Raw genomic sequence first — 26,103 nt, forward strand, 5'->3', positions numbered from 1 at the left:
AAGTTGCAAAGAAATATGAAAAATAATGGCAGCGAATGAAACAGAAAAAATGATGTTTTCTCTTGGTTTTTGTTGCTAACTATACACATAGGAAAAATATCAGTAAAACCCAGTCACCATATTGGTCAAAAATGACAAAGATGTTTTATAGTCTAGTCAAATCTTTGGAGTCTGTGGCATGCTTTGCTTCATATGTGCGAGATGTGCAGCAGATGTCAAACATGCACTTAGCAGGTCTTAATCAGAACTAGCCCTGCACATCTTGGGTACCAATGCCAGTCTAAGGTTCAGTGGCTGACCTCCCAGAAGCACATACCAAGGAAGACTTCATGCAAACTGTAGGCAAACCATGCATGGGAGACAGTTAATTTATGCACTATAATTTCTCCTGAGTTATAATCCAGAGAAATATTGACCTGCAGAATGAATTTGAAACATTGTTTATGGCTGAGTTTATGCTCATTTTTTATGGCATAGTTTAGAGCAAACATCAAGGGCAGTATTTTCAGTATGTAAATATTATCACTTCATGAAAATACAAAGAAGAATAAAGACGAGAAGGAAAGTAAAATAGGCAGCTGGGGGTCAGAGTTTTACCTGAAAATTGTTCTTTAAATGGATTATATCATTATACTCTGGGTGAAACTGATTTTAGGGAGATAATTAAAAAAAAACAAACAAACAAAAAAAGTATTACAAAATAAAGGTCTCCTACTTTACCCTGACATATTTAATTTTTATTTATTTGAATAACTTGCATTTTTTCACTAGCAAACTAATCAAAGAAATAGTCTTATATATGTTTATGAGTGCTAGAAAATGCTGGAACTCATAAAAACCTGCAAAACTAATGTGTGTGGTGCTTGGACTACAAAGCCAAGCAAGCACCAAAAGTGCTGCTACATTCACTAGTTATTCACAATGATTATATAATATTTTATATGGTTATATGCACTCAAAATAGAAATGACTGTCTCAAATGACCAACCTCAATCTTCTAATGATCTCGGTAAATAAAGGGGGGGGGGGGGGTAGGTGGGTGGGGAGGGGATGCAAGCTTTAATAAAAATAGGCACGATAAAAACCTCTAACGGATTAAAAGTTGGATTTCTTATGCATTTTTAAGCAAGTCTAAATTGTTGTGAATTATTTTGCTTAGGTTGAATTCAAAATTACCAGAAACATGATCATGAACATAAGCAGCTTTAGCCAAAGATCCTGAAATCTTTTTACCAAATCTCATTGCTCTCAGTCAACTTTGGACCACGTCTCTGGAACTTATGAAGCACAGCAGACTCTCTCATGAATACAATAATATTTATGCTTGGTCAGTATATTAATTTACAAACAATTGAGTTTTAAAAAAAGAATTATTATTTTTTGTTTTTTATCTAGCATTTATATTTTTCTTTCTTTTATTTTATTTCCTAAGTGCTTTAAAGATGAAAATGAGTATTAAAATGTACTTCAGTGGCTTTTGAAATAATAATACAAAAAAATCTAAATCAATCAAACCATTTTTAATAGATCTTGTGACTTTTTTAAAGTCAAATTTACTCAGATGAGTTATTGTTGTTGTTTTTTTTTTTTTTTTTTTTCTTTTTCCTATGTGTATATTAGAAATTTAAATTGATTACTGCTTTATTTGTACTTACAAGTAAATGCTGGATTCATTGCCTCCAATATCAGGTGACTGGAGTTTCTGCACAAGTATCACAATTATGCCAATAAAAAGCACAAAATTTATCTGGGGGAAAAAGAGAGGAAATTATGATGACTGTGATATATTTTTTCAAATATAAGATGAGACTTTCACAGTGACTTGCTGGCTCCATTGTATTATTCTCCTCCAAACTGCACTCTAAAAGTTTTATAGGGTCATTAGCTAAGTTTACAAAAGGCATATTGCCCCTTTTTCCAGACAAAAATATCCCCCTGGCAGCAGTGAAGTTAAGGATGAATGTAGTTTATCAGAAGAATGAGGTAAGACAAGTATAAACACAAAGGTTTAAACATTTGTCATTCTCTACTGATCATGCTTAATTTCCACTGTCTGAACTAAAGCATTTCTCAGCTTAGAAGTTTCCACCATCACTTATTTCAGACAATATTTGGTGTCTGCCATTTCCTGAAAATTCCAAGTTCTATCACTTTCCCTCCACTTGGCTGAACTGTCCCAAGATGAGATGAATAAATTTATATTTTTTTTCTTTTATGTTCTTTATGACTTTTAGTTTTATCTCTTCCTGAATATTTATTTATTTATTTATTTATTTTCCCAGAGAATTGTGTCATTACAAGTAGAGTATTAAAATTTTGAAGAAGAGCAAAAGCAGTTTATTTTGATGTTTTGAATTCAGATTTAGCTGTGGCCTACTCTATAGGCCAGAAGAAAATATGAAATTTAAGGTTTTGCTTGTTTCTTTGCTTGCTTACTTCTTTTTTTTTTTTTCTCCTCTCTTTGAAAGAGTTGTCAGCATCTATTTTTTTCTTAAGAATCATTTTCTATCTGGATGTGAAAACTACATGTAGATGGAGAACTCTTATGTTATTAGATGAATTACCTTTAACGTGTGAAAGTTACTGTACTTGAGAGAGCTGTCCAAACACTTAACAGGGGAGGCACCACATGATAAAGACATCTATATCTAAGTATCTACCTGTGAGTTTGATGTCTAAATTCACACAACAGTAAACAGAGACCTTGCCAATATTGTCACTGGAGTATGGAGAGCAACTTAGCATGTAGACACCTATGTGCAGTAAGACAAATTGCTTTTTAGGTGCCACTAATCATATTGCAGATAGGCTCAGTTTGATTTACTATATTGAAGAGCTCAAAGCTGTTTAAAAATTCCTGTTAACCCTGGAGCAGAACCTGAAGACCAAATGACTCTCAGTTGTCTATATGTAGGTATTGTGCACCATTCGGGTAAAACCCAAGGCCTTCATCATCTAAAGAGAGCTTAGATACCTTGTTGACAGTTGAACACTATGTAGTGAAGTCATTAGAAGAAATTTCCATCAGTTATTTGCCCTCAGAAGTGTTGAGGAAGTGCCTCCTTCAAGTGTTACTTACCATGATTGATCCAACCACAGGACCCTTGATCACCCACCACAAGGCTGTGTTGTCATTCATGTCCCAACAGCTGCAGTTAGTAATGAAAGAATGGGGTGGGGAGAGAGAAGGAAAGAAAAAGATGAAGATACAACAAGGAAATTAATGTTTACAAACATTTCTAAGGAGGCAGAGAGTGGGATGTTGGTCTTGTAGCTAAATTACTTTATTGAGCTTCAAAAGTTCCTTAGTCTATCCCTGTTAAAGCTTTCTTTCACAGATTTTAGCCAACTCAACTGAAACCAGGACAAACCTATACATATACTGTGATTTCAATACTACCTTTTACTAAATAGTTCAGAAATTCTAGAAAACACTTCTATGCATGTTCCTGTGTCCACAAAGTACAATTGTAAAACTGCCCATTTCGGCCAACATCTCTGTAGAAGGGGTAAAAAGGCAGAAGTACAAAATTAACAGGAAAGAAAGGTCCAGGGTTAGCAGATAGGAATTTTGGATCCTGACCGTGACAAGAGGATTTTGACACATATCTTGGACACAACAATGTAGCAGGGACCAGCTATATTCACACACAGGAATGATTTTCCAGTCATTGAGTTGTCAGTCCTACCAAGGAGTAATGATTCATCTGAGAAGTTTCAAGTTGTGGGCAACAGATGGGGTCATCTCCTTTTTTAAGCTGTCAGGAGTGAATGATCATAAATCAAGTGGCATTTCTACCTCAGCACTTAAAATCTTCCTCCAGATCACAGAAGGATTACACTGAAGATTTTTCCATATAGGTTCATTTGGACATTCCTTTGTAGAGCAAATTAATTGCAGGACCCATATGGGTTTTAAACTTTAACATTTATTTTTAAAGCTACAAGAATGATAATAATGGAAAATTACTTTTTCTTTTTTTTTTTTTCCCCTGCCACAACACCACCACACTACATTAATTTAAGTTATTACAAAATTTGATTGTCAGTTAATAAACATATTTTATTTGTGTCTGCTTTCTTCCCCTCCTGCTTACCTTCTAAAAAAAAACCATGAAAACACAGAAAAATGTCTTTGTACCTGCAGTTCAGAGGAGGATGGTTTCCCTCCCACTGGGACAACAGCCAAAAGTCCCAGCAGTGGTTGTCATGGTACATTTTTCAGATGACAAGTAACAATTTTGAAGAGCATGCAGGGTAAAACATGGCTGATCTTATGAGAGCTTAATACAACTTCTATGTCACTTAAACAGTAGTCTGGTAGCATCTGGGGGAAAAGTGAAAACCTATTGTGTATAGAAGCTATAGGCACGTTTAAGAGTGAGGAGGCAGAGCTAAAATTCCATCATCCAAGTGGGTGTGGCAAGCAGCTGATTGACATCTGGCTTAGATATTTGAGTTGAACTTACAAATGCAATATTTTTCTAGATTTCCTGTAAAAGCAACAATAAGTATGCATGTGGTAGAGCAGGGGAGAAGAAAGAAAATTTAGAGATGAGATATCAATTTTACACAAAAGCACATATTTTTCCTTTGCCAAACACTGGAAAAATCTGGTCAAATTCTAGTATTATTATTTTAGCCATATAATTAGGCATTAATATATGCCAATTTGTCTAGGTAGAAATATGAAATTACAGAGGATGGAATCTACCTGTTCTTTGTTCAGTCATCTGTATTGAAAACATTTAAAGCCCAGCTAATTATCTCAGATTCCAGCCGAGACAAATAGGCTCTCAGAGACTTTTTTCCCCCTCTTTTTTTTTTTTTTTTCCTCCACTGATGGATTTTAAATGTGTACTCTGGGGTGATGCATCTTCCCTTAGAAATGCCTTTTCTTCTTAGATCTACTCTTCTGCTTCTGCAGAAAGTCTATATGGTAAGCTAAGTTGTCAATGTCTCTTCCTGAAATGTTAACAGTGAACCAGATCAAGCTTGTACAAGGGTTTTATTAAGTACTTTTTTGATTCAGTCTACATGACATCTATAGGATAGATGTGATAAAAAACAAACAAACAAAGAACAAAACACAAACAAGCATCATCTCCTCAGATGAGTATCATTAGAAAGAAAAAAAGCAGTGCACCACAGAACAGTTTGTAGTATCAGCCAACAAGCTGTACCACGTAAACAGGCTCCCTAATTTCATTACAAATACATTGCTATGGTTGAGATCAGGCGTACAGAACTCTTTTCCAGGATGGATGATGGGAAGGGAGCCAGTGAGATGGGGGAGGGATGTGGTTTCCATTTGAAAAGGCCAAAATCTGATCTCTGTTACATCTCTGGTGTACATCTGGTATAACTCCATTTAATTCAGTAGCACAGCTCTGGATAAACAGACAGTTGCATTTATCTCCACAAACCTGTCACTTACAATGATGTGAATCAGGAATTGAAGTCAAGGGAGCTCTGCCAGTTTTATAAGGAGCAAGCAGGAGGAAACTCAGACTCAGAGTCTGTATTTTAGTCCATGCCTTTGTCAGTGTGGTTTCCCTAGTTCAGTAATTCCTGCAATGTTTTCAAGCTCATGCTGGCTTCTCCCCCACCCCCAGAACAATGCTTGCTGATTTTTAAAAAGTAACCACTGAGACGCTCAGCTAGAATCTGCCTAAATGTGTTGCATGCTAAATAGCTTCTGCAAATAAAAGAGAGGAAAAGGTGCTTTTTTTCTTTCTTTCTTTTTTTTTTTTTTCTCTTTCTTCTTTTCCTTCTTTGAAATATTTCTCTTCCCCAAAAAACACAAGGACTGTTTGGGCTCCTAAGAGAAATTAATGCATTTAAGACCTCTGTTGTAATCATAATAATGGCACAACAGGGGTTTCTGGCTTGTTTTGCATGGAAATAAATGATTTAATTTGTCTTAATGTCAAAATAGAACATTGGGTCAAAGCACTGGCTTCCCCAGTGGAAGAAGGGCTTTATGTGCTTTCCAAAAAGAGCAAGAAAGAACAAGGATGAAGAAAACATGACAGAGCGGCAAGTCTTGTACTAGTTTAGTTCCAGGTACCCCTAATATAAGGAGAACTTAAAATATGACCCTAAATACCTTGGGAATCAGATTTGGGCACCGAGTAACATCTTTCACTCAGATCTAGGTTTTCAAAGGACCACTGCTGGATTTTCAAATTTTTTCTCAAACTCCTTCATTCTCCAGCAGTTTTCCTACCACTCAATCATTTTGAAATATATTTGTCAGGAAAAAATAAAATAAAAAAGTCATATATCCATTCCTACAAGCTATGCCTGTTTCTCTGTCATACCAGTCAGTCTTCTGACTATGTGGATGTACAGGACCATCTCTGGGAGTCTGGAAGCATCCTTTCCTTCAGGTCTTTAGCAAAGGATACAGGATCTTTGTAGGTTTTTCTCCACCAAAGGATACTATTTGGGTGGAATCTACCCTCTTGAATCCTTTCTTAAATTATTCAATTTCCTAAATTTTATTTTATTTTCACACAGAAGACTAAATGAGAGTCTTTTTCTCACTCCTACTCATCTACCAAACTAGATTTGTGGAAAAACCTCAAGGGGGAGCTAAACTCATAATTACCTTGGTAAACTGAAGCTCAGCGACTCCTTGTGCAAATTTCATTCATCTTATCAGAGACATCCACAATAATTTCTACAGCTGAGCTTATCAACTTTGTCTTTCTTCATAATCAGTTGGAGAGGAGCAGGGTATCATAAGTGCAATACATTTGATCACTCTTTTAAGATGAGATAAACCATATCCTGAACTCCGCTGGCTTAACTGAACAGGAATGGAGAGCCACTGGGTCAGCTGCAAATTTACAGATGTCTACATGGCCTTCCATAATTTCACCAGTGGAATACAGACATAAACATTGTCTCTCTGGCCTCTGGCTTTATTTATGCAGCTGAACGAGAACTCTAAGTTGAACATTTGGCCTAACCTGTTTGCATATTCAAAGCAGCATTGGAAGTGGAAGGAAAAATTAACTGTGTCCTCTGATCACATTTCACCTTTGTCATCATGCCAAAGGCATGTGAAATGTTTTTCCACACAGTGATACCTACCCAGTATCATCAAAGTGAAGTCTCAGCACTGCCCAGACAGTGACACAAATTGTTGGGGTGCCTGCAGAAGACAAGATGTTGTTATCATTATCAGTCTAGACTTATTCACTACTCAGCAAAGACCACTTCTCCACTGAGATTTTATTTCCTGATAACACTCATGAACCAAACAGTGCAATTCATTACATTAATTGAGAGCTCTAGAAACAGCTTTCTCAGTCAGAGTACAGGTTTGGCTTGATGGGAATGTAAAAGTAAAACTGATGAAAGAAAATAATGATGCTGTTTCAGATCAATATTGCTCAAAGTTCTTGTATTGTATTTTGTTACATTAACAATAAAACATTGTATAAAATAAAACCAGTGACATCAGCTTCCATGTCTAAAGCTACCGTAATTATGCAATAATTGCAGAGTGGCAGATGTTAAGCTGTAATGGCATTATTGTATTCTTTGTATTCCCATGTGGTTTTGCTGTAAATAAGTTGAATATATTGCATTTTATCTGTTATTTTATAAATAAGTGATTTTTGCTTTATTTATTCAAACAAAGCACATCAGTAGAGGACAGTTTTGCATTATTCACGGGAATATTTCATTTCTTTCATGAGAAAAAAATAATCTAAAACCAAATAAACAAACACAGATACAAACAAAAACTTGGGAATGAGAGGGTTTCATTTCTATTTCAGAGATTTCTTTAATGTTTAAAAAATGCGTGTAAAATACAAATTAAAACAAAACAGTAAAAATCCAGAAATCTGGATTTGTTTTCCTTTCTGAAAAAACTAAAAGGGTATTTTTTTCAGTGGAAATATATATATTAAAAAAAAAAATAATAATAACTCATTCTTGCAAGAAAACTATGGTTGTTTCTACTTTTTATGGTAAATAATATCCTTGACTAGAAAACTGCCTACTTTTGTTCAGGCACCACTGGAAAGATAAAGTGTTAAAAAGCAAACAAAACAAGTATCTTGATAACCTCAGCTTGCAGTAGCTGAATGAGACTGTCATAAATTGACAAGAACAATTATATTTTATACATTTTTCAAGGCTGCATTTATGTCACGTTAATTAGTCATTCAGTTGAATCTACATCAGCGAGTCTCTGTCAAATTTCATATTCCCAATATTAGAAATAAAAATATCCTTGTTATACCTGATGAAGCCCTCCTTCTTAAAAAAAAAAAAAAAAATTGAATAGAAAATGACAAAAAGAAATAAGATGTCTTTGGAGAGAAGAAATCGTGCATGTTTAATTTAAATTGGAGTCTGCTTTTCTCACATGAGAATACCTAGAAAACATTAAGATCTTTGTGCACTGAGATGCATAATAATAATTAAAAAGTCTTTAAATATTAGTCACAGCTCTGACATGCTATCCAGTTTGTACTTATTTGACTATAGAAATTTTGTTGTTACAAATGAGGTTCCATGTCTGAAACATGGTCAGGAAGGCACCTGACACTCAATGTGTCATAAAAATATAGTTTAAAAAAAATAATTAAAAAAAAAAATGGATCAGCTTGGAATTTTGAACCATCTGCTGTATGAATATATATACATACATACTCACTTTTCTTTACACAAAAGATATATATAGCTTCATCACATTCTTTTCATCTTCTGAGTAACATCAGAAAACAAAAAACCCAAGGGCTGCAGAAAAGAGCTGTTCTTGCTGACTGTATTTCTTCCCTCAATAAGGCACAGACATTAGGAGAGATCTTAGCCTATCCAGTGAGCCTACTAGCACCTTGAATATTTAAGAGGACAAAATTGGATTGACTCAGCCATCTGTAGTTCTCGTTAATCACATGTGGGCACTGATGGGCTCAGCACTTTTCAAGAAACAGATAAACATCCAGCTGCTGTAAAATGCTGAGCTGTTGCCTACTGCTGCTTCAATGCAACCCTCTTCCCATCAGCTCTGAGCCGAGGGGGCCACTTTTGCCCGACATGAGTTGAAAACCTGAATCCACAGTCTGGAAGAGCTTCTATTCTCACAAAGTGCCAATCACTCTTACTGTGCCTGGGAAACCATTATCCAAATTGAAATAAGCAGGAACTGAGAAAATATTGCACTTAAAAAAAAAAAAAAGTAAAAAAAAAAAGTAAAAAAAAATCCAACATCCCACATTTTGAGATCCTCTTATTATTATTAATGGATGGCATTGAATATGAAGTGGCATCCATAAATAGCTAGATCTTATTTAGAGTATTTATTTTGAGTATTCAACTCAGGAGTAAAAATTCTGAGGCTATGTTACAAAATAAGCCCATCTGGATAGTTCTTTCTTTACAGATGCTGACTTTTTTGTCAGTTAATATGCTGTGTGTCGCAATATTCTCGCATTCAGATGAACATACGGATGTGAAATTTGTGCAAACTCTGTTAAAGGAACTCAACCACAGATTAGTGTTTGATTTGCAAAAATTTACATGTTTTCTTTTATAGCTATCACATTTTCATATATTCATCCCCAAGTTCTCTATAACAGCCTTATATTTCATCAATAGTGTAATTATAGATCTGTAGATGGTACAAAGGGAACTTTGAACACCCTTTTTCAATAGTTTCCCAGCCTTGATATGCTATTTCTGATCACATTTTCTCTTCTTTCTTCTTTGTCTCTTTGCTTCCATTGTAGGGATTCTTTGCCAGGAACTGAAAATTTTATGTATATGCAGCTGCCTCAGGAGTTAAAACAAAAACAAAAAAAAAAAACCTCCCCCACCAACAACAAAACAAGAAAAATAACCACCATCACCACAGCAAAAAAGTAAAAAAGCTACAGATTACCTGACAGTTCACGTTATTTGGGGATTTGTTTTCAAAGAAGAACAGTTTAAGGAATGTGAGTTGTATGTAGTTTTTATGCATGAATATATGTTGTTTTTTCCATGTAATTTCAGAAGCAAGGTTGTTTAAGTGCAAATATTTAGTTTAAACTTCTTAGAGCACATTTAAAATTAAGGTGTTCTGCATCCACCTTCTGACTTCTGCACAAAAATGTCACCAAAGTATAGCTTGAATTAATATGTTACAGGAATTAATTTATCTCCAGAAGGCCATCATGAAAAATAATTACACTGCTTATCATCTTACAACTGGCCTTCTGAAACAAATCTTATTTCTTCTCAACTTTGTAAGTTCCCATTTCTCACTCAGGTATGATGAGCATTTGTGGGTACCCCTTGAACATGTTTTCAGTTTATTTATTAGCTGGGAAAAAGACACAAAGGAGGTCTTAGAGAATGGGCTAGACTAGACACTGAAGATTTGATTATGTTGAGTAACATGGTACTTAGATAATATCTCATAGAAGACAATTTTGAATTGTGGAACACAACTCTGCACGATCATACTGAGATATGATTCCAGTTCAAGTCTATTTGAAGAAGAATAACAAGTTTGGTCTGCAGTGGCACTTCTAAATAAAGACTAAAACTGACATGATATGAAACTGTGTATGAATCTGTGGATGGAAATACTTGAATCTGTGTATGAAATACTAGATGGTTCATTCCTGTGCCTGCAGTGAACCTTTCAGGACAGAGAAGAAAGCTCTTCTGCACACTGACACATATTTTACATAAGAAATGTCACGTACCCCAGCCAATAATAGTGTACCAGTAGAAATATCTCCTCTCTGGGAAAAAGGTTTCTACCAACAAAGTGAAAAGGTACAATCCCTCAATGAAAAGCCAGAAATAGTTGGACATGACACAGTAGTGAAAAAACACCATCACCGCTTTGCATTCCACCTGCAGAGAATCAAGCAAAAACAAAGTTATATCCATGTTGTTTTGCTGGAGATTAGCAGACAGAGAAAATGTTTTCAACCACTCCAAACCTGTTAGTGGAAAGGAACACAGTTGGGATTAGTATTATACACTTTTAATAGTAAAGTTTTAAAATCATGAGAGTAATGTGAAGGGGCACTTAGAGAGCAAAGCTGTAAAGGGCAGGTAACCAATTTTATCAGTGGGAGGTGGCTGATGAGCGCCTGCAGACAGCTTGAGAAGCTATTGCCTTAGTGGGAGTTCACATCAGCAATGGACCTTAATTGCTAGATTTAAGCCCCCGTCCAAGTATTAAGTGCAGACAAGAAAAGAATCCAGTTGTGCTTTGAGAAACCTAAGGAAGGATGTGAAATGGCAGGATGATTGTTGGAAGCCCTGAGAGTGGGCTTGGAAAAGATGCACCCTCCTGTGCGCACTTGAGAATTGTACTTCCTGGCCATTTGTAGGTGTTGTCACTCAGGGACTGAAAATGAAAGTGAGCAGAAGTGTAAAGAAAACTGAGTGATTTACTGTACAAAATGATAGATACTTTCATTCATTTATTGGGAAAAACAAAACAAACAAATGAAAACAATGGGCAAAAGAACAGGAAACAACCAAAACCAAACAAACAAAAACAAACAAACAAAAAAAAAACCCCAACAACATTCTAAAAGCTTTAAGTGGCAACTGAGCTCTGCCATAACTCTGTGATAGCAGGACACACTTGTCTTAACAGTGCTGCATCCCAGTGAGACCTCGTTAATCCTACTGAAGTGACTTTTTAACACATCACAGCAGAATCACAGTATAAACTGGGAGCTCCTGCCTGGGGCAAAAGAAGGTTGACAGTTTTGATGGTTCACAATTGTGTTCCATCCTCTGGGATAAGCAATATGTTTAAACCAACAAAACTTGAGTTGCTAATGTGGAAGCTCTACCAGTTTATGCCAGCTGATCTCAGGCCATTAGATCACTGGTTCCAAGATGTTTTATGCTTCAAGTGTATTAAAACAAAGAAACAGATGCCATTGTTGGAAGAGTGATATGAACAAACTACAGATCTAATATGGCTTCAGATTTTTAAGGAGAAAAATTTAAAGCAGAATCTATTTTAAATGATGAAGAAAAGTCTATGAAACAACATAGATGCACTTGTAGAAGTGACTCATGGGGAACTTATAACTGGATAGATAAAAGAGAACTCAATATAATTATGCCAATTACACAAAGTGAGCTGATTTGTCAGATCAAATATTACCCTTAAATATAAGATAGGATTAACAATGTATATATTAGATGCAAAGTATATGTAAGTACGATAGTGAAAGAGACTGCTTTCCATGAAACCATGCAATGAACAGCTCCTCTTCAGAGAAAAATACATTAAAAAAAAGTGAATATTAGTTTTTTTGTTTTGTTTTGTTTTTTGAGAATGACTATCAGTAGTATTTTCTTGTGCCTGAGTGTTCACTCTCTTTAACATGACTCTGCCTAACATCCATAGCGAGTAAGGCCCTGGAGAAAAATCCAGACCCCAGATGAAGAAAATTGCTTATCTCTATTCTCATTGCACCTGTCGCTATGCAGATCCATGAATGAGAGAAACAACTTGATTGAAGTCAGAAAATGAAATAACCTTGTAAGTTTCTCCTAAAGCACAGACCAGTAAGCACTGCAGACATCACAGAACCATACCACTCACACTTTTACTGTGAACTGGCAGGGAAGTATACCAGCAATTACCCTCTCTCCCAAAGTCTCCTCAGTCTCTGATACCCAACAGGCTGATGCCTGCCTCACACTTTTTGTTATTAAAAAAAAATAATAAAAAAAAAAAAAATGGAAAGGGCTTTGGTTTTACTTACAGTTGAGATGAAACAATGATTGCCATCTTGTTCAGCATAAAGAACCCCATCTTTAATGAATACAGATATCGCACGTAGGATGAATGAAACAAAGAGGTTCATGTGGATAAAATTTCGAGTGCAGTGAAGCTTCCTAGAGAGGAAGGAATAAGAAAGAGGAAAAGAAGAGAAGGGGGGGGGGAAAAAAAAAAAAAAAGGCTTTTTGTAGAAATCGCACATTCTAGTACCTTGGTACTAAGAATAACAATGTCTGAAATTCTGAAAAGCAGGACTGTAAATAATACTGACCCTAAAACCAACCGAGAGGAGGATTGTCCTGCAAAAACACACTAATTAACATAAAATAGACTCAATCCAATGCAGAGAGTTTCTGCAATTGTATCTGCAGTTTACTGAAATATGACTACTGGAGAGATTCCAACCTGGGGGAACAACTCAGCTAAAGGCTTTTCTCCCCACTTATTTTGCAGCTGGAAAAGCTTAAATGTTGTTTTGGGCCTATGAGAGCCAGTCTGTTTTCTCCAGTGACTCAGTAGCAAACTGCTCACATCCTGACTCACCTGAAACGACACAGGATAACCATGGCGGTGGTGAGGGAAACAAGAGAAGTGCTGTATCCAACCGTGTATAGAGCCTTCACAGATAGATAGTAGTAATCCTTGGAAGAAAAATATCACATGGTTAAATGGTTTATCTATATTCACCTCTTCCTTACCATGTCAATGTGCAGAAGGAACCATAGGCAAGATTTGTTTCTTGAACAGACCACTTGTTTTTTCCACTTGTTTCCCCTGAGATCTCACTATGTATTAGATAACTGCTTTATATTTGGCATGCCGTTAGGTTTGCATAGCGTGAATCTTATTTGTCAGTGAACTAGCAGAAGCTTTCTATATTTTTGTGACCATTCTGCACGTACCTGTAGAAAAAAACTCGTTGGCTAAAGGAGACTTTAGTCTATAGGAAATGAACTGGGGACTAACTTATGCTTCCTAAAGTTACAAGCTGCATCAAGAGTAAATATTCACATTCTGGAAATACTCACTACTGAGCTAAGAAGAACTTCAGTCTCATGTATTAACATCCTTAAATTTGTGATTTTTTCATTATAATTACCATCGAATCAGAACATGACCAGAAGCTGGACAAAAAGCAGCTAGCTCCACCCTCCCTCCTCTCCCCATTTGTTTTTAATTGTAAGATTAATTCCCACCTGATTGTCAGACTCTGTTTCATTTTCATCAAAGCCGCAGGCATCATAATAATGAGGAAAAGGTTCAGACCAGCCATCTTCAGTGCAATTTCTGCTGATGTCCCCTATGTCAAACATACCAGGTACAATTGGGAATGTGACACTATTGAAGCAAACCCCAGAATGTATCCTGCATCCCCCGGTACATGACCAAGGAAAACTCCATGGTACCATTGGGAGTACTATTTGTTTGAGTATACACAGAAAGCTTTAATGACACCTTTAACCTGTAATAGATACCATTGTATCTTTAATAACACAGTTCTACACTAGGCACCTACTTTTACAACTGGTCAACAAAGAGCAATAGAGATCTAACAAGTATAGTCAGTGTTTCCAGAGCATCAAGGACTCTTTCCAAAGCAGATACGAAAAACAGGGCTCAGCTAAATGTCCATACCTCTCCATTGACTCTGAAAGGCATGTTGGGAATACATCCTTGACATAGGCATTTGCACTTCAGAGTAAAGTATCAGCCCTGTGCTTAAATATAGGCACATTTTGCTATTTGAGATGTTCTATATTTGAGGCATCTGCATTGGACTGTCAAGAAAACATGTTGTTAATAACTTTTTATTTATTTATTTATTTATTTGGAACAGCTGCTGGAAGCCAGGCAGAATACTGTCGGGCATTTACAATAATCATCATACGTTTCTGGTGAGGCTGCTGGACACTCCCCTACAGTCATATAGCACATACATCTTCAAGCCTAGGCTTTGTTCTGACAGTGACCCTTTAAGAAGTGTCTGTAGGAAAACAAAGGAATGATTCAGCAGGAATCTCTTCCTTGTTGTTGTCTTGACAACAATTGCCCATTGTGGCTTCACTTGGTAATTTCCCTGAGAACAAACCTATTTCAGATCTTCTCACTTTCCTTTGTTTTTTATCTGTGCCAATCACAGTTTATGACCTTGATTTAAAACACATGTTTGCAAGGAGTTTTAAAACTGGCTTAGAGAGAACCTCTTTCTCTTTTTCTCTCAGTTTACCCTGTTTGGTTAATCTCATTTAAGGACTAGGTCCTAAGTGTCTCTCTCTGGCACTGTTAAAAGACTTAAAGCTGCCTTGGGAATCAAGAGGGTAATGTAGAAGAGGAAAGTGACACTTTTGAGTCTCTTGACACTCTCTTTGTTACCAAGTCTGCCTCAGGTGGGATGGCTCCCTCGTTGCTATTTTTAAGTACCAGTAATTTCTCTCTAACATTAAAAAATAATAATAATAATAAAAATCATTCTGAATTTAAGCTATTGTGAGAATTGACGGAAATGTCAAAGTTTCTGTTGTTGTTGTTTATTTGCTTTGCTGAGGTTATGAAGCTTTTTATTCTTAGAGCAATTTAGTCAAGTAGCTCATAACACTAACAGTGACTTTATTTTTAGAGAATCTGTTTGTCACCAGTGTAGCAGAATATATCAATTTAATCACAACATTCATTTAAGAACATTGCACTGCTTGGCAAATTTTAGTCAATTATTCCTTCATGTTCATCCCCAGTTTTTCATAGAAAATAACCACTGAATCATGGTTTTGAGCTTCCTTTATGCTGTTTAGTAATTACTGTTAAGCAGGTAGATATAATTTTAAGAACCTACCTGCTAGATTGCAAGACTGCTTGAATAAATTCTCATAAAACTGTTAAAATTTAGGCAGCAGAAATTGTGTCACCATAATTAGAACTGATTAAAAAATAATATTTAAGTGTCAGAAGAAAAAGCTGGCACTTCCTTTTTAAGAGAGTTAAAATAAAATAAATAAAGGAGAAAAATTCCATGGATCTGTTTCTTACCTAGGGGAGACTGGGCCGTACTTTCCAGCAGGTCATAATCACCTGTAAAAGTGGAAATCTGGTATGAAATTGTTTTGATTGCATTTTCTATTAGGACCAAAACTAGTCTCAGTGGAAGTCAGTGAATAGAATCAAATTGATTTTATTTGTTTGGATCAGGCCCAAAGGCAATAAATTCTTGATTCTGTCTTTTCTGGAAGTAAACATAGTTTTACTTGTAAGTTTAAATCAAGGTTGAAGCAATAAAATTAAAAAACTGCTACCGCAAACAGCAAGTAAATCGATGAAAAGGAATACCATCAAACTAGGACCAGTTTTACTTTAAAAATATAAAATCTAAGCATTGTAGCTTTAGAAATCTATAGATATTTAAGTAAGGACAGTCTTTAAAAAATTCATGAAAAATGATTTCCATTCATCAGTCGCAAGCAATGAAAATTAATTGGCTTTAACGAAAACAATATAAGTTTCTGTTTCTAGGATAGACCACACTGAATTCTAGAAACAGATCATATTTTTTATTTTCAGTTTTTGTCTGAATATTATATGTATTCATTATTGTAATAATTGGCACACAAAATAACTTTTATGTAATCTGACACTGTCATTTGCGTTACAGAAAATTTTTGAGAAAAGAACTATGTGGGAGGTAGTCAGCGTAACTGGTTCTTACCTGTATGAGCTTGGCCCAAGTTATCTACTTCCCAACCTGAAATTAGAAGAAGAAAAAAAAAATAATTACTTTGATCTTGATAATAGTTTGTTTTCCATAAAATGAATAGAAATAGGAGAGCTCATGGAGGAACTGCAAGAGAATTATTATTATTATTATTATTTTCAAGTTAAGTAAGGAATGTTTATAGATGGAAAGAGTTTTTCAGACGATGGTCTATTGCAATGTGCTGTTAAATCTTTGTTTATCATGGAGCTTCACTGAACTCTAGGAAATATATGAGAAAGAGAGAAGGGATTATTATTGTTATTATTATTATCATCATAATCATAATTTATTTTAATTTATTTTAATGGGCTGAAATAAGAAGAGGCCACACATTTCCAAGGTATTGTGCCAAAATTCATGCTGATTTGTTTATTAGAAATACAAACATTAGAATAGGAAATCTTAAAAGTTTGGGTTTGCATTAAAAACTTCCTTTTTCTTTATTTTTTTTTAAGTCATAAAAAGCTTGAATTATCTCAAACAAACCTCCCACTCAGCCTGCTACTTAACCCCAGCTGCACTGAAATGAGACCTTCCTGAATCCTCAGTGGATTTTGGCTGGGGATGGATGTTGGAGGATGCATATAGAGGAGCTGCCTTAAGCCACTGCGTGGTGCTGCTGCATCACGTGCAGTGAGACATGGAGGAGTTGTTTGGAGTAGCTTTGCCACCAGCCCATTGATCAAATAGGACCAGAGAAAAAACCTTGCCAACGTTTCAATGACTGTCCCATCAGGTTAAATGTATAAATTAAGCTTAGCTCTGTATTTCCTGGAACAGCTGCAAGGCTTCTGGTTGTTCTTTAACTCTGGACATGCAGCCATCTCTTAACTAGGGATCGAAAACACCCATCATCTATTTGTGTAAGGTTTTATATTAAAAAGTTAAGTTCTACACAAAGATTGGTTTTGATCCTATGGGAAGAGGAGAAAACAGCATCTAAGGAAACAAACTAGTAAAGGGTGTCTTTTCAGTACAGCCTAAAATGTATTTTAGATTTTATACTTTTTCAGGACTGTTATCATGTAGTTATTTGAAATTCATTGATTTCTCTCCGTCTTTTTAGTCAGATGTACTTTTTGATCTTCAAACTGGAAATAAAATGGTTTAGTTTAAAGGTGATGATGGAAGTCTAGGAAACAAAACCGAAACATTTGCTAAAGAACCATCACTTTTTTTTTGACATCCTCTCTTTCAGGTAGGTTGCACTGTGTCTTTGATGGATGTAATCAGCATCAATCTTCAACAAACCTACGTATTCAACTAGCTAGTTACTCTGAAGAGTTAATCCTCAATGCCATGATAAGAATACCCTCAGTCTTTTGGCTTCTCTGCCCAATTCTGACCACTTTCCAAATTCCATGTATGAGCTTTCTTGGATGTTTCAAGTTCTACATAGGTCTATTTATACTGAAGATAAAATCACCAGTATTCTAAACATTTTTCAGTGGAGATCATTCAACCTGCTGCAGCAGATTAAAGCACCAGATGTTGCAGAAGCACTACAGCTCTGCTCCAGATTTTTGGCAGAATAACAGAGATGCCTCTGCAGAATGTTTTGAACAGACCTGTGGCCCTCCTGAGCCTACCAAAAAACAGGTTTATTAACAGTGATCAGCTCAGATATAGATAAAATATGAATTTGCTAAAATATGAATTTAGATCATCAGCTTTAGTATAACGTGGGAAATTTTGCCTCATCAAAAAATGAAAAAGAAAATAGCCACTCTTTGTGTATCCCTGTCTTATAAAGTCCATCTCCTAATTCCACTCAAGCCGATAGGTCATTAAAGTTCTTTATAGGAGGTCATCTCACTTAAAATTCCATATCATACAATGACCAATAACAGAAGAATAAGAAAAAGATGCAAAAAACTCCAAGCTCTTTGACTCACAAAAAATCTGGTTTTAGTTACCATTTGTAGTGTGGCTTAAATCCTAAAATGCAATATTACAAACTACAGAATTTTTGTTGGAGGGAGACCAAGACATTCTTAAGTAGGTTGAAACATGGTATTCCTGGCATCTTGGCATGTTACACTGGTAGATAAAAAATAAAAAAATAAATAATAATAACAACAATAATAAAACACACACAAAACATTTTTTGATATGTAAATGATATTTTTAATGTACATTTTTTTTCTCCTGTAATCTAGAAAGGAGAAAATAAAATCTGCTGTTTTTTCACTCTTAAAATGGGAGGTAGTTGGAACAGTGATGTTAAAATATCCTATTTTAGATCATTTTGAATTTCATGACATCAACGTGAACATTACATTATATTAATGTAGCTTTGCAAAATGAAGAGCCTTTTTATATTATTATTATTATTTTTTTAATAGCCAGATTGTTTTTGCACTTTAACTGTGTTTGGACACTATAAAAGGATTCACATTTTCAACAGTATTCATTTTCTGATTGCTGTAGGAGCAAGATTGCCTTTTATTAACATATTTGTCTACAGCTGAGTCCTTGTTAATGTACTGAAGAACATTCCAGTGCAACCTTTTACTATGCAGGCTTTTAAGGCTTGATCCATCAAACTAATTCGCACTAATAAGTTAAGCTACTAGAAAGTCAATTAGATTTACACTGAACATTATGGCCTGAGTTATAATGGAAAGTCAAAGTTTACCTAATGAGTGTTAAGATAACATAGGCATATAAAATTGTGTATATAGAATCATACAATCACAGAATTGTTTAGGTTGGAAAAGACCTCTAAGATCATCTGGTCCAACCTTTAACCTAGCATTGCCAAGTCCACCATTAAACTGTGTCACTAAGGACTGCAGGAAATACACGGATACACTTATAAAACCACAGTGAGGGAACATACATGGGGCTTTAAATTCCTATATGCTACCGCTGCATTTCTTTCTGATACTGAATATTTATGTATCCAGCACCAGAATATGTCTGTTCATGTGACATATAACTGTGCCAATGGATATGGTTACTCATAGGTATGAGAGTGTGAAGGAGTCTGTTTGGATTATTTCCGAGCTTAACATTTAAGGTGTCAACATACGTGGTGATGTTAACTTGCATTTGAGTTTGGTAGTCTGGGGTTGTATTGAAATCTGTACATAGAGCAGCTCCTTTAATTTTTCAATGCTACCTGTAGTTTTTTTTGTTTGTTTGTTTTGTTTTGTTTTTGTTTTGTTTTTAATTTGGGGTTATCATTTTTTTATTTGTTTGTTCCATTCTGACTCTAGAGAGACCTCAGCAAATTGCTCTGGTGTCAGCAATGTAATGGGGAAAACTGCAGGCACCTTGCTGTGTTGGCACTCACATACATCCTCTTGCTACTCTGTTCTTGGGACATAGACAATGAGAAACTGGTGCATTAGGCTTGAGTGATGAAGCAAAGGAAGCCCACTGAGATGATTATAAAACAGGCTAGATGAATTACATTATTCCCACAGAACAGGAGAATAAATAAAACACCTTTTTACCTGCATTTTGACTAGAAACCTAGATATCAATATTTTAACTGAAGGGTTATATTAATGATTTACATCAGTGCTCCTCACGTATATTTAAATAACAGCACAGCCCAAGCTACAGAAAAATGGTGCCAACAGCAACTATTAAACAATATCTTAGAACACCATTTTTGAATCAATAACTGTCTGCATTAGTCACTAAACTCCTGAGGAAGCTAATGTTATTCTTGACAAAGGATGGTTTGTCCAGTGTATTGACAGACAGTGTTATTCACTATTTGACCAGCTTGAATAGGAAAGTGTCATTTGAGAAGTAAAGCAAATCTTCCATTAGTACTTTAACTGTCATTATTAATTAGGTGTTATTTGCGGTACTACTTAGAGGCTTTAAAGAAGATCTACCAGATAGATGAACTTCCATTTCCAAAGACTGAACAGAGAAATCATAGAGAAAATACTGTGTATTTCTATTTTCTAAATGAAGAAGTGAAAATAAAATTAAATTCAAAGGACTTTGCCAAAGGATCGATCTAGAAAGAGTTAGTAGCAAAGACCCAGTTCTTTCATGACCATTTCTTGCATGTGTATTACATTTCTTTCTCAGATTTTATTTGCTGAGCCTAAAAAGAACAAATACCTCCTTACTATCTTCCGTAGTATGAGAAATTTAATGCAAGCAATTGTTGCTTCTGCTTTAAAGTGAGCAGGACTGGCAAAGCTAAAGCCAAGAAACAGCCTGTGTATGATGAGCCTCGGCACTCTGTGCAGCCTTTTAGATCGTCTCCTACGTGCCAACTCCGTGCTGGCTGCTTTCGGTGTCAGCTGGCATGGCAACTGCTTTATCTCCCATTGATTTGTTTATCTGAGCACAACTTGCATTTAACCCTTTTGTTCCAGCCTTTGCCCATTATTAGTGCATGGAGAGGAATGAAAGGTTTCAAAACTATTCTGTCCTAAAATGGCTTGTCCACACTTTTACCTTATTTCTACCATTCCCGTCTCAGAATTATTTGTTGGAGGGATATGTTATGAAAAACATTTCATAAAATCACTTGTTATTGTGCTGTCCAGCTATGTGAATGACAACCTGGTTAGGCAGGAATCCATTTTTTCCATTTTCTATAGCATTGATTAGAAGCTTAACATCGAATACGTAAACATGAAATAAATCAACCAGATCTTACACCTGACTCCACAGCATCCACCACCACACGGTGCCTTTTTGCTCCCTTCCCCATTGCTGCATGCTGCTCTCATGCACCAGCAATCTGTTCAGCCGGCTGGTAAAGCCACAGTCAGGAACAGCAGTCTACTTAGCAGCTTTCTGGGACTTTCTGAGCTCCCCTAACTGTTACTGCTCACACATTCTGCCTGCTGTATCTGGTGCCCTCTGCCCACTTCTATATGTGGGCACACACACTGTCAGATCATCCTTATTTTTGGGAGGAAAAGTGATCCAGATCCAGCTGCTAGGTCTTAATATTCTCATTAGCAGAATCTGTAGGAAGTGGCATCCAGGCAAGGTTTTGGAGTGAGCGGACTTACAGGATCCCACACCTTTCCCTATGCTAAGTGCTTTCCTCCAGTGTTTCTGGGGGTTGCGGTCTCTCCGGTCTCATGCTCCATAGCCAATACTTTAAACTACAGTTTGGAATTCATTAGTTCACTTGGTATCAACTGCATATTGCCATTTTTCTGGTCAAAGTAGTTTGAGAACATGGGGCTTAATTCACTGAAGAATGAAATGGTCTTGTTCTGCTATTGTTCTTTTAGAAAACATGAAAGTTGAGACGGTGGAAAATTACAAGTAGATACCTTCTGCATCTTTGTTAACCACTAGCTTGTGCAAAACATTGCTGTAAAGATAGAGATGACATACAAGCTCTTGTGTCCTGTACCCCATACATATTTTAGGGCACATGGTTTCATGGCAAGGAGGCAAGAAGACCCAGTGAAACATGTCTGGAGATCATGGGAGAATCCCAATGAGGTCACATGTGGAGAACATAAAGGCTGTTGTACTTAGGTCTGGCAGAGACAGAGCTGCTGTACAGATGTGATCAATAGCATGTAAGGGACATTATGACTTTCTTCTTTTCTTCCTCTTCCTTATCAAAGGCTATGAAACTGTCGGTGGACTGAGGTCACCATGGCAACTGCTAGGCATCATTGAAACATTATGTGTATCCTTCCTATGAGGCTGCCTGTCACAGGAGTACCCATCAGAGTGCAGGATCTGCACAAATACTGTCAAAGAGGCTCCTAGCTCAGAGAAGGGTCATATCTCAGAGAAAAACAGGTGTTTTTCAAGCAAGAAACAAAACAAGCAAACAAACAAAAAATATTGTCCAACGTACATTATCAGCTATGAATTAAGTCCCAGAGAAGAAATCATATTAGAATACTTGCTTAAAGACAAGAGTATATGTGTGCCCACCACACCTAAAGTATTTCAATCAACTGGAATTCCTTTCTGAGTTATTTGAGTCAAAGGGAGAAACAACAACAGAGCAGAGGCTGATGGTAAAAGCTGAGGCAGCTGTCCATGTTGCACCTACAGTGATACTCAATGTATTAATTATCCTTTTCAAGTCCAAGTGTTCTCCAGACTTCTCGGCAGCTCTCAGCATGTTCCATCCTTGGATACTTCCCAGAAGAGCATAGTTTTTGAGTTCTCCAAGGCCAATTAGCTTTCTGATCACATTGCCAAAGGCCTTGAGTTGCAATACAGATTATTCCTGGTAACCACATAGGATGTCATCTTGTACTGGACCGAGAACTTGATATTTAACTGAATTGATCAGAATTCAGAGCAATTGTTGCTCTTGGTCATGTTCAGTGTTTGAATATCAGGGACAGAATTCTTTGTCCCCATAATTTGTTGGGAAAGGACAAAAATGTAATTTTTCTGAAAAAAAAAAAGAGAAAAAAAAAAAGAAAAATAAAAAAAAAGGTAGCCATGAAGCCTTAACTAGATGATTGGAAATGTAGATATGGCTATTAATCTTTGGTGGCAATATCGTCCTCCAATTTCCATTTGCATCGCACATAGACTGTGATGCTGTGGCAGAGCTTGTCCTCCTTGCTTTGGAAAAACTGAAGTAATTCCATGGCTTTAATGCCTATGGAAAGCCTAGAGATGGAAACAAGTACGAAAGGATTTGCTATCTAGTAAGCGCTATCTAGGACTTTCTGAACACTAAGCAACAATAACATATGTACAATCTGCAGATGGCTTTGAAAGCTGTCCCAGGGCATTAGCTAGTACCTATCTAACTATTTATCTATCTTAAATATACAGGTTTATATATACGTATATATATACATAAATAAACAGCTACCTTTGCATTGAACTTCCTTCTGACTGTTACATAGGATCTCAAATAAAGTGAAGTATGAAAATAAGGCATACACAGAGTCCTGGACTCTTCAAAGACTAATTAAGCGCTGATGGTTTATTACTATTCCTGAGACAGAAACACTATGGGGTGGTCTATGTCTGTTTTTCAGAGAACGCTCCCTGCTTCCAGTCTATTTTTCCCCTGTTCTTCATGCAGGATGCTGAAATACCCACCAGGGGTGAGATGTATTTGAACAGAAAATCTAGACCTCTGCATTGAACTTTTGCCTTGCCTATTTGACAGGCAAACACAATTTCCAATTTCAGGCTGCTGCAATGCTGACTTTAATTTTAGTTAGTAGAAAAAAAAGTAAAATAAAATCCTCTGTCTTCTATTTCAGTAGAAAATAAATGCACAATATTTTCAGATACATTTTATTTGTTAGAAGGCCTTTGATCTTTAAGAATCAGCTTTTCTTTGTGTTTATATATGAAAAAAAAAAAAGGCTAAACTAATACCAGCTGACTTAAAAATATTCAGAACATATTTCACCTTGAGAAGACAACAAATCTTTATTTGCTTTCACCTGGTTTGGCAGTTAAATACCATTTTCACAGTAATATGCAGTCAGCAATTAAAGGCTTTACTGCCAGGACTATTTCCCCAGAAGTGACACAGGGCTTTCCACATGTGCATGTGTAATATCAATTCCCCTCTCATTAACTTGTGTCTTATCATCCAGTTTTGTTTGATCAGGGGTAACATCCAAACTCAAACAGGAGAAAAAAGACAAGGACGATTTACCAAATTCAGTTAACCCTGAATTCATAAATCCAACTTTGCATCCCTAGTGCAGAATATATGAGGCTTGGTGTTTCTGCCAAAAGTACTTGAGTGACTCTCAGTATTTCTAATGAGATCTGTAATAGACTGATTTTCAATAGGCAAGGATTTTCAATCCTTGTTCTCAGGGACAATAAATGTTGGTGGCTAGCACTGAAGACATGACTGAGTATTGTGTCCTGTTCTGGGCTCCCCAGTACGAGAAAGACAGGGATCTCCTGGAAAGAGTCCAGCGGAGGGCCACAAAGATGATATGGGGCCTGGAGCATCTTCCCTATGAGGAAAGGCTGAGAGACCTGGGTCTGTTCAGCCTGGAGAAAAGAAGACTGAGAGGGGATCTTATCAATGTTTATAAATATCTTAAGAGTGCGAGACAGAGGGATTTGGCCAACTTCCTTTCAGTAGTTTGTGGGGACAGGACAATAGGTAATGGTCACAAAATTGAGCACAGGAAGTTCCGCACCAACATGCAAAAGAACTTCTTCATGGTGAGGGTGACAGAGCACTGGAACAGGCTGCCCAGGAAGGTTGTGGAGTTTCCTTCTCTGAAGATACTCAAGGCCCATCTGGACGCCTACCTGGGCAGCCTGCTCTAAGGAACCTGGTTTGGCAGGTGGGTTGGACCCAGTGATCTTTCTGGAGGTCCCTTCCAACCCCTACAATTCTGTGATTCTGTGACTATCAGAGCAGCAGCAAGCCAAACAAATATTTTGGTTCAAAAACATGAGAATGGAATAATATTCTCTCTTAAGCTCTACAACATCGTGATGCATTCTTTATTCCACTGAATTTTAATTAGACTCCTTAATCCTGGTACCAGCATGGGATATGTTTTGTGCATTTACTAAAAATTAGGTATTTCTCTGTCTTACATAGTAAACTATACTTTGCAGTCATGCACTTTTTTTTTTTTTTTTTTTTTTTTTATAGGCATTGCCCTATACTGAGTACTGGATAAACATTCTGAATAGCTGGAAGATTCAGTAAGAGCTAATCATATTTATTATTTGGATTGGTGAAAGAAGACAGTTTCTCAATGCAGAGCATATGACAATGCTCAGAAAGTGCTTATTATCATTTGTATTAGTTTTTACTGCAAATAAAATATCTAAATATATGCTCATTTCTGATCTGGTTACTGGGTTTCTCTCAATGGTCCTTTTGAGCAATTTGGCTTTATAAATTTTATTACTGCAGAGTATCTCAGCTGTGCAAAGAAAGAAAAGCTTTGGCATCTGTAGATTTCCTCTGCTAGACTTATCATCACTGTTCACCACAATAAAAATAAAAATAAAAAAATAAATAAAACGTAACATTTTATATCCATGAATGCAGATAACTATGCTGGGGACATGTGTAAGTCTTGCTATGTCATATTGAAATGCAACTTCACAGATTACCATGTTTTTTTCGTTTTGTTTTTTTTTTTTTTTTTTTTTTGGTTGTTTGTTTGGTTGTTTGGTTTGTTTTGATTTGTTTCTTTCAATGCAAAGATAACTCTGAATGCTTTAAATTTCCTCTGTGCTAGAGGGGTTGTCTCTGGAGTTGGTACTTGGAAGGCACTGGAGAAAACATAATTTACAAAAGCAATATCATGGAAATTATGTCTTCCAGTGAAAATAACACTGTGAATTGATAGAAGAAATGAATTTGGAAGAGAAAAAATAACAAACCAACCAACCAAACATCAACATTTAGGAATCCTCCAGAACAAAACCCACTGTAAATCCTTAACCTACTAGTTTAAAAAAGTCTGAGGAACTACTGTGTCTTTTTCAGGTGGAGAGATTTTGAGAATAATCTTTTTGTTCACAAACTGCATCTGAAAAAAAATGAAAAATTCTGATGATTTAAGGGGAGCAGAGAGGTGAAATAAAAATTTACAAGGAAGGGTCATTATATATCATGAGATTTGCAAAAGTTTTTAACATTGGGATTTCTGTATGA

At 36.2% G+C, this 26,103-nt stretch overlaps 1 protein-coding gene across 18 annotated transcripts in view; it reads right to left on the bottom strand.

The window, feature by feature from the left end:
- ADCYAP1R1 (ADCYAP receptor type I) overlaps positions 1-26,103 on the bottom strand; it is a 142,140-nt gene that overhangs the window by 26,502 nt on the left and 89,535 nt on the right. For 17 of the 18 annotated variants that reach the window (XM_068673292.1, XM_068673298.1, XM_068673291.1 and 14 more), the window contains 9 exons: positions 16,473-16,508; positions 15,800-15,841; positions 13,972-14,075; positions 13,319-13,416; positions 12,759-12,891; positions 10,719-10,872; positions 7,102-7,162; positions 3,080-3,149; positions 1,656-1,747 (listed from right to left, as the gene is read on the bottom strand). In XM_068673292.1, the coding sequence (XP_068529393.1) occupies positions 1,656-1,747; positions 3,080-3,149; positions 7,102-7,162; positions 10,719-10,872; positions 12,759-12,891; positions 13,319-13,416; positions 13,972-14,075; positions 15,800-15,841; positions 16,473-16,508 (790 nt within the window). Of the gene's footprint in view, positions 1-1,655; positions 1,748-3,079; positions 3,150-7,101; positions 7,163-10,718; positions 10,873-12,758; positions 12,892-13,318; positions 13,417-13,803; positions 13,922-13,971; positions 14,076-15,799; positions 15,842-16,472; positions 16,509-26,103 lie in introns of those variants that run through there. The other variant, XM_068673310.1, reaches the window with a different exon arrangement.

This window comes from Anas acuta, chromosome 2 (assembly GCF_963932015.1).
Source record: "Anas acuta chromosome 2, bAnaAcu1.1, whole genome shotgun sequence".
Taxonomy (NCBI): domain Eukaryota; kingdom Metazoa; phylum Chordata; class Aves; order Anseriformes; family Anatidae; genus Anas; species Anas acuta.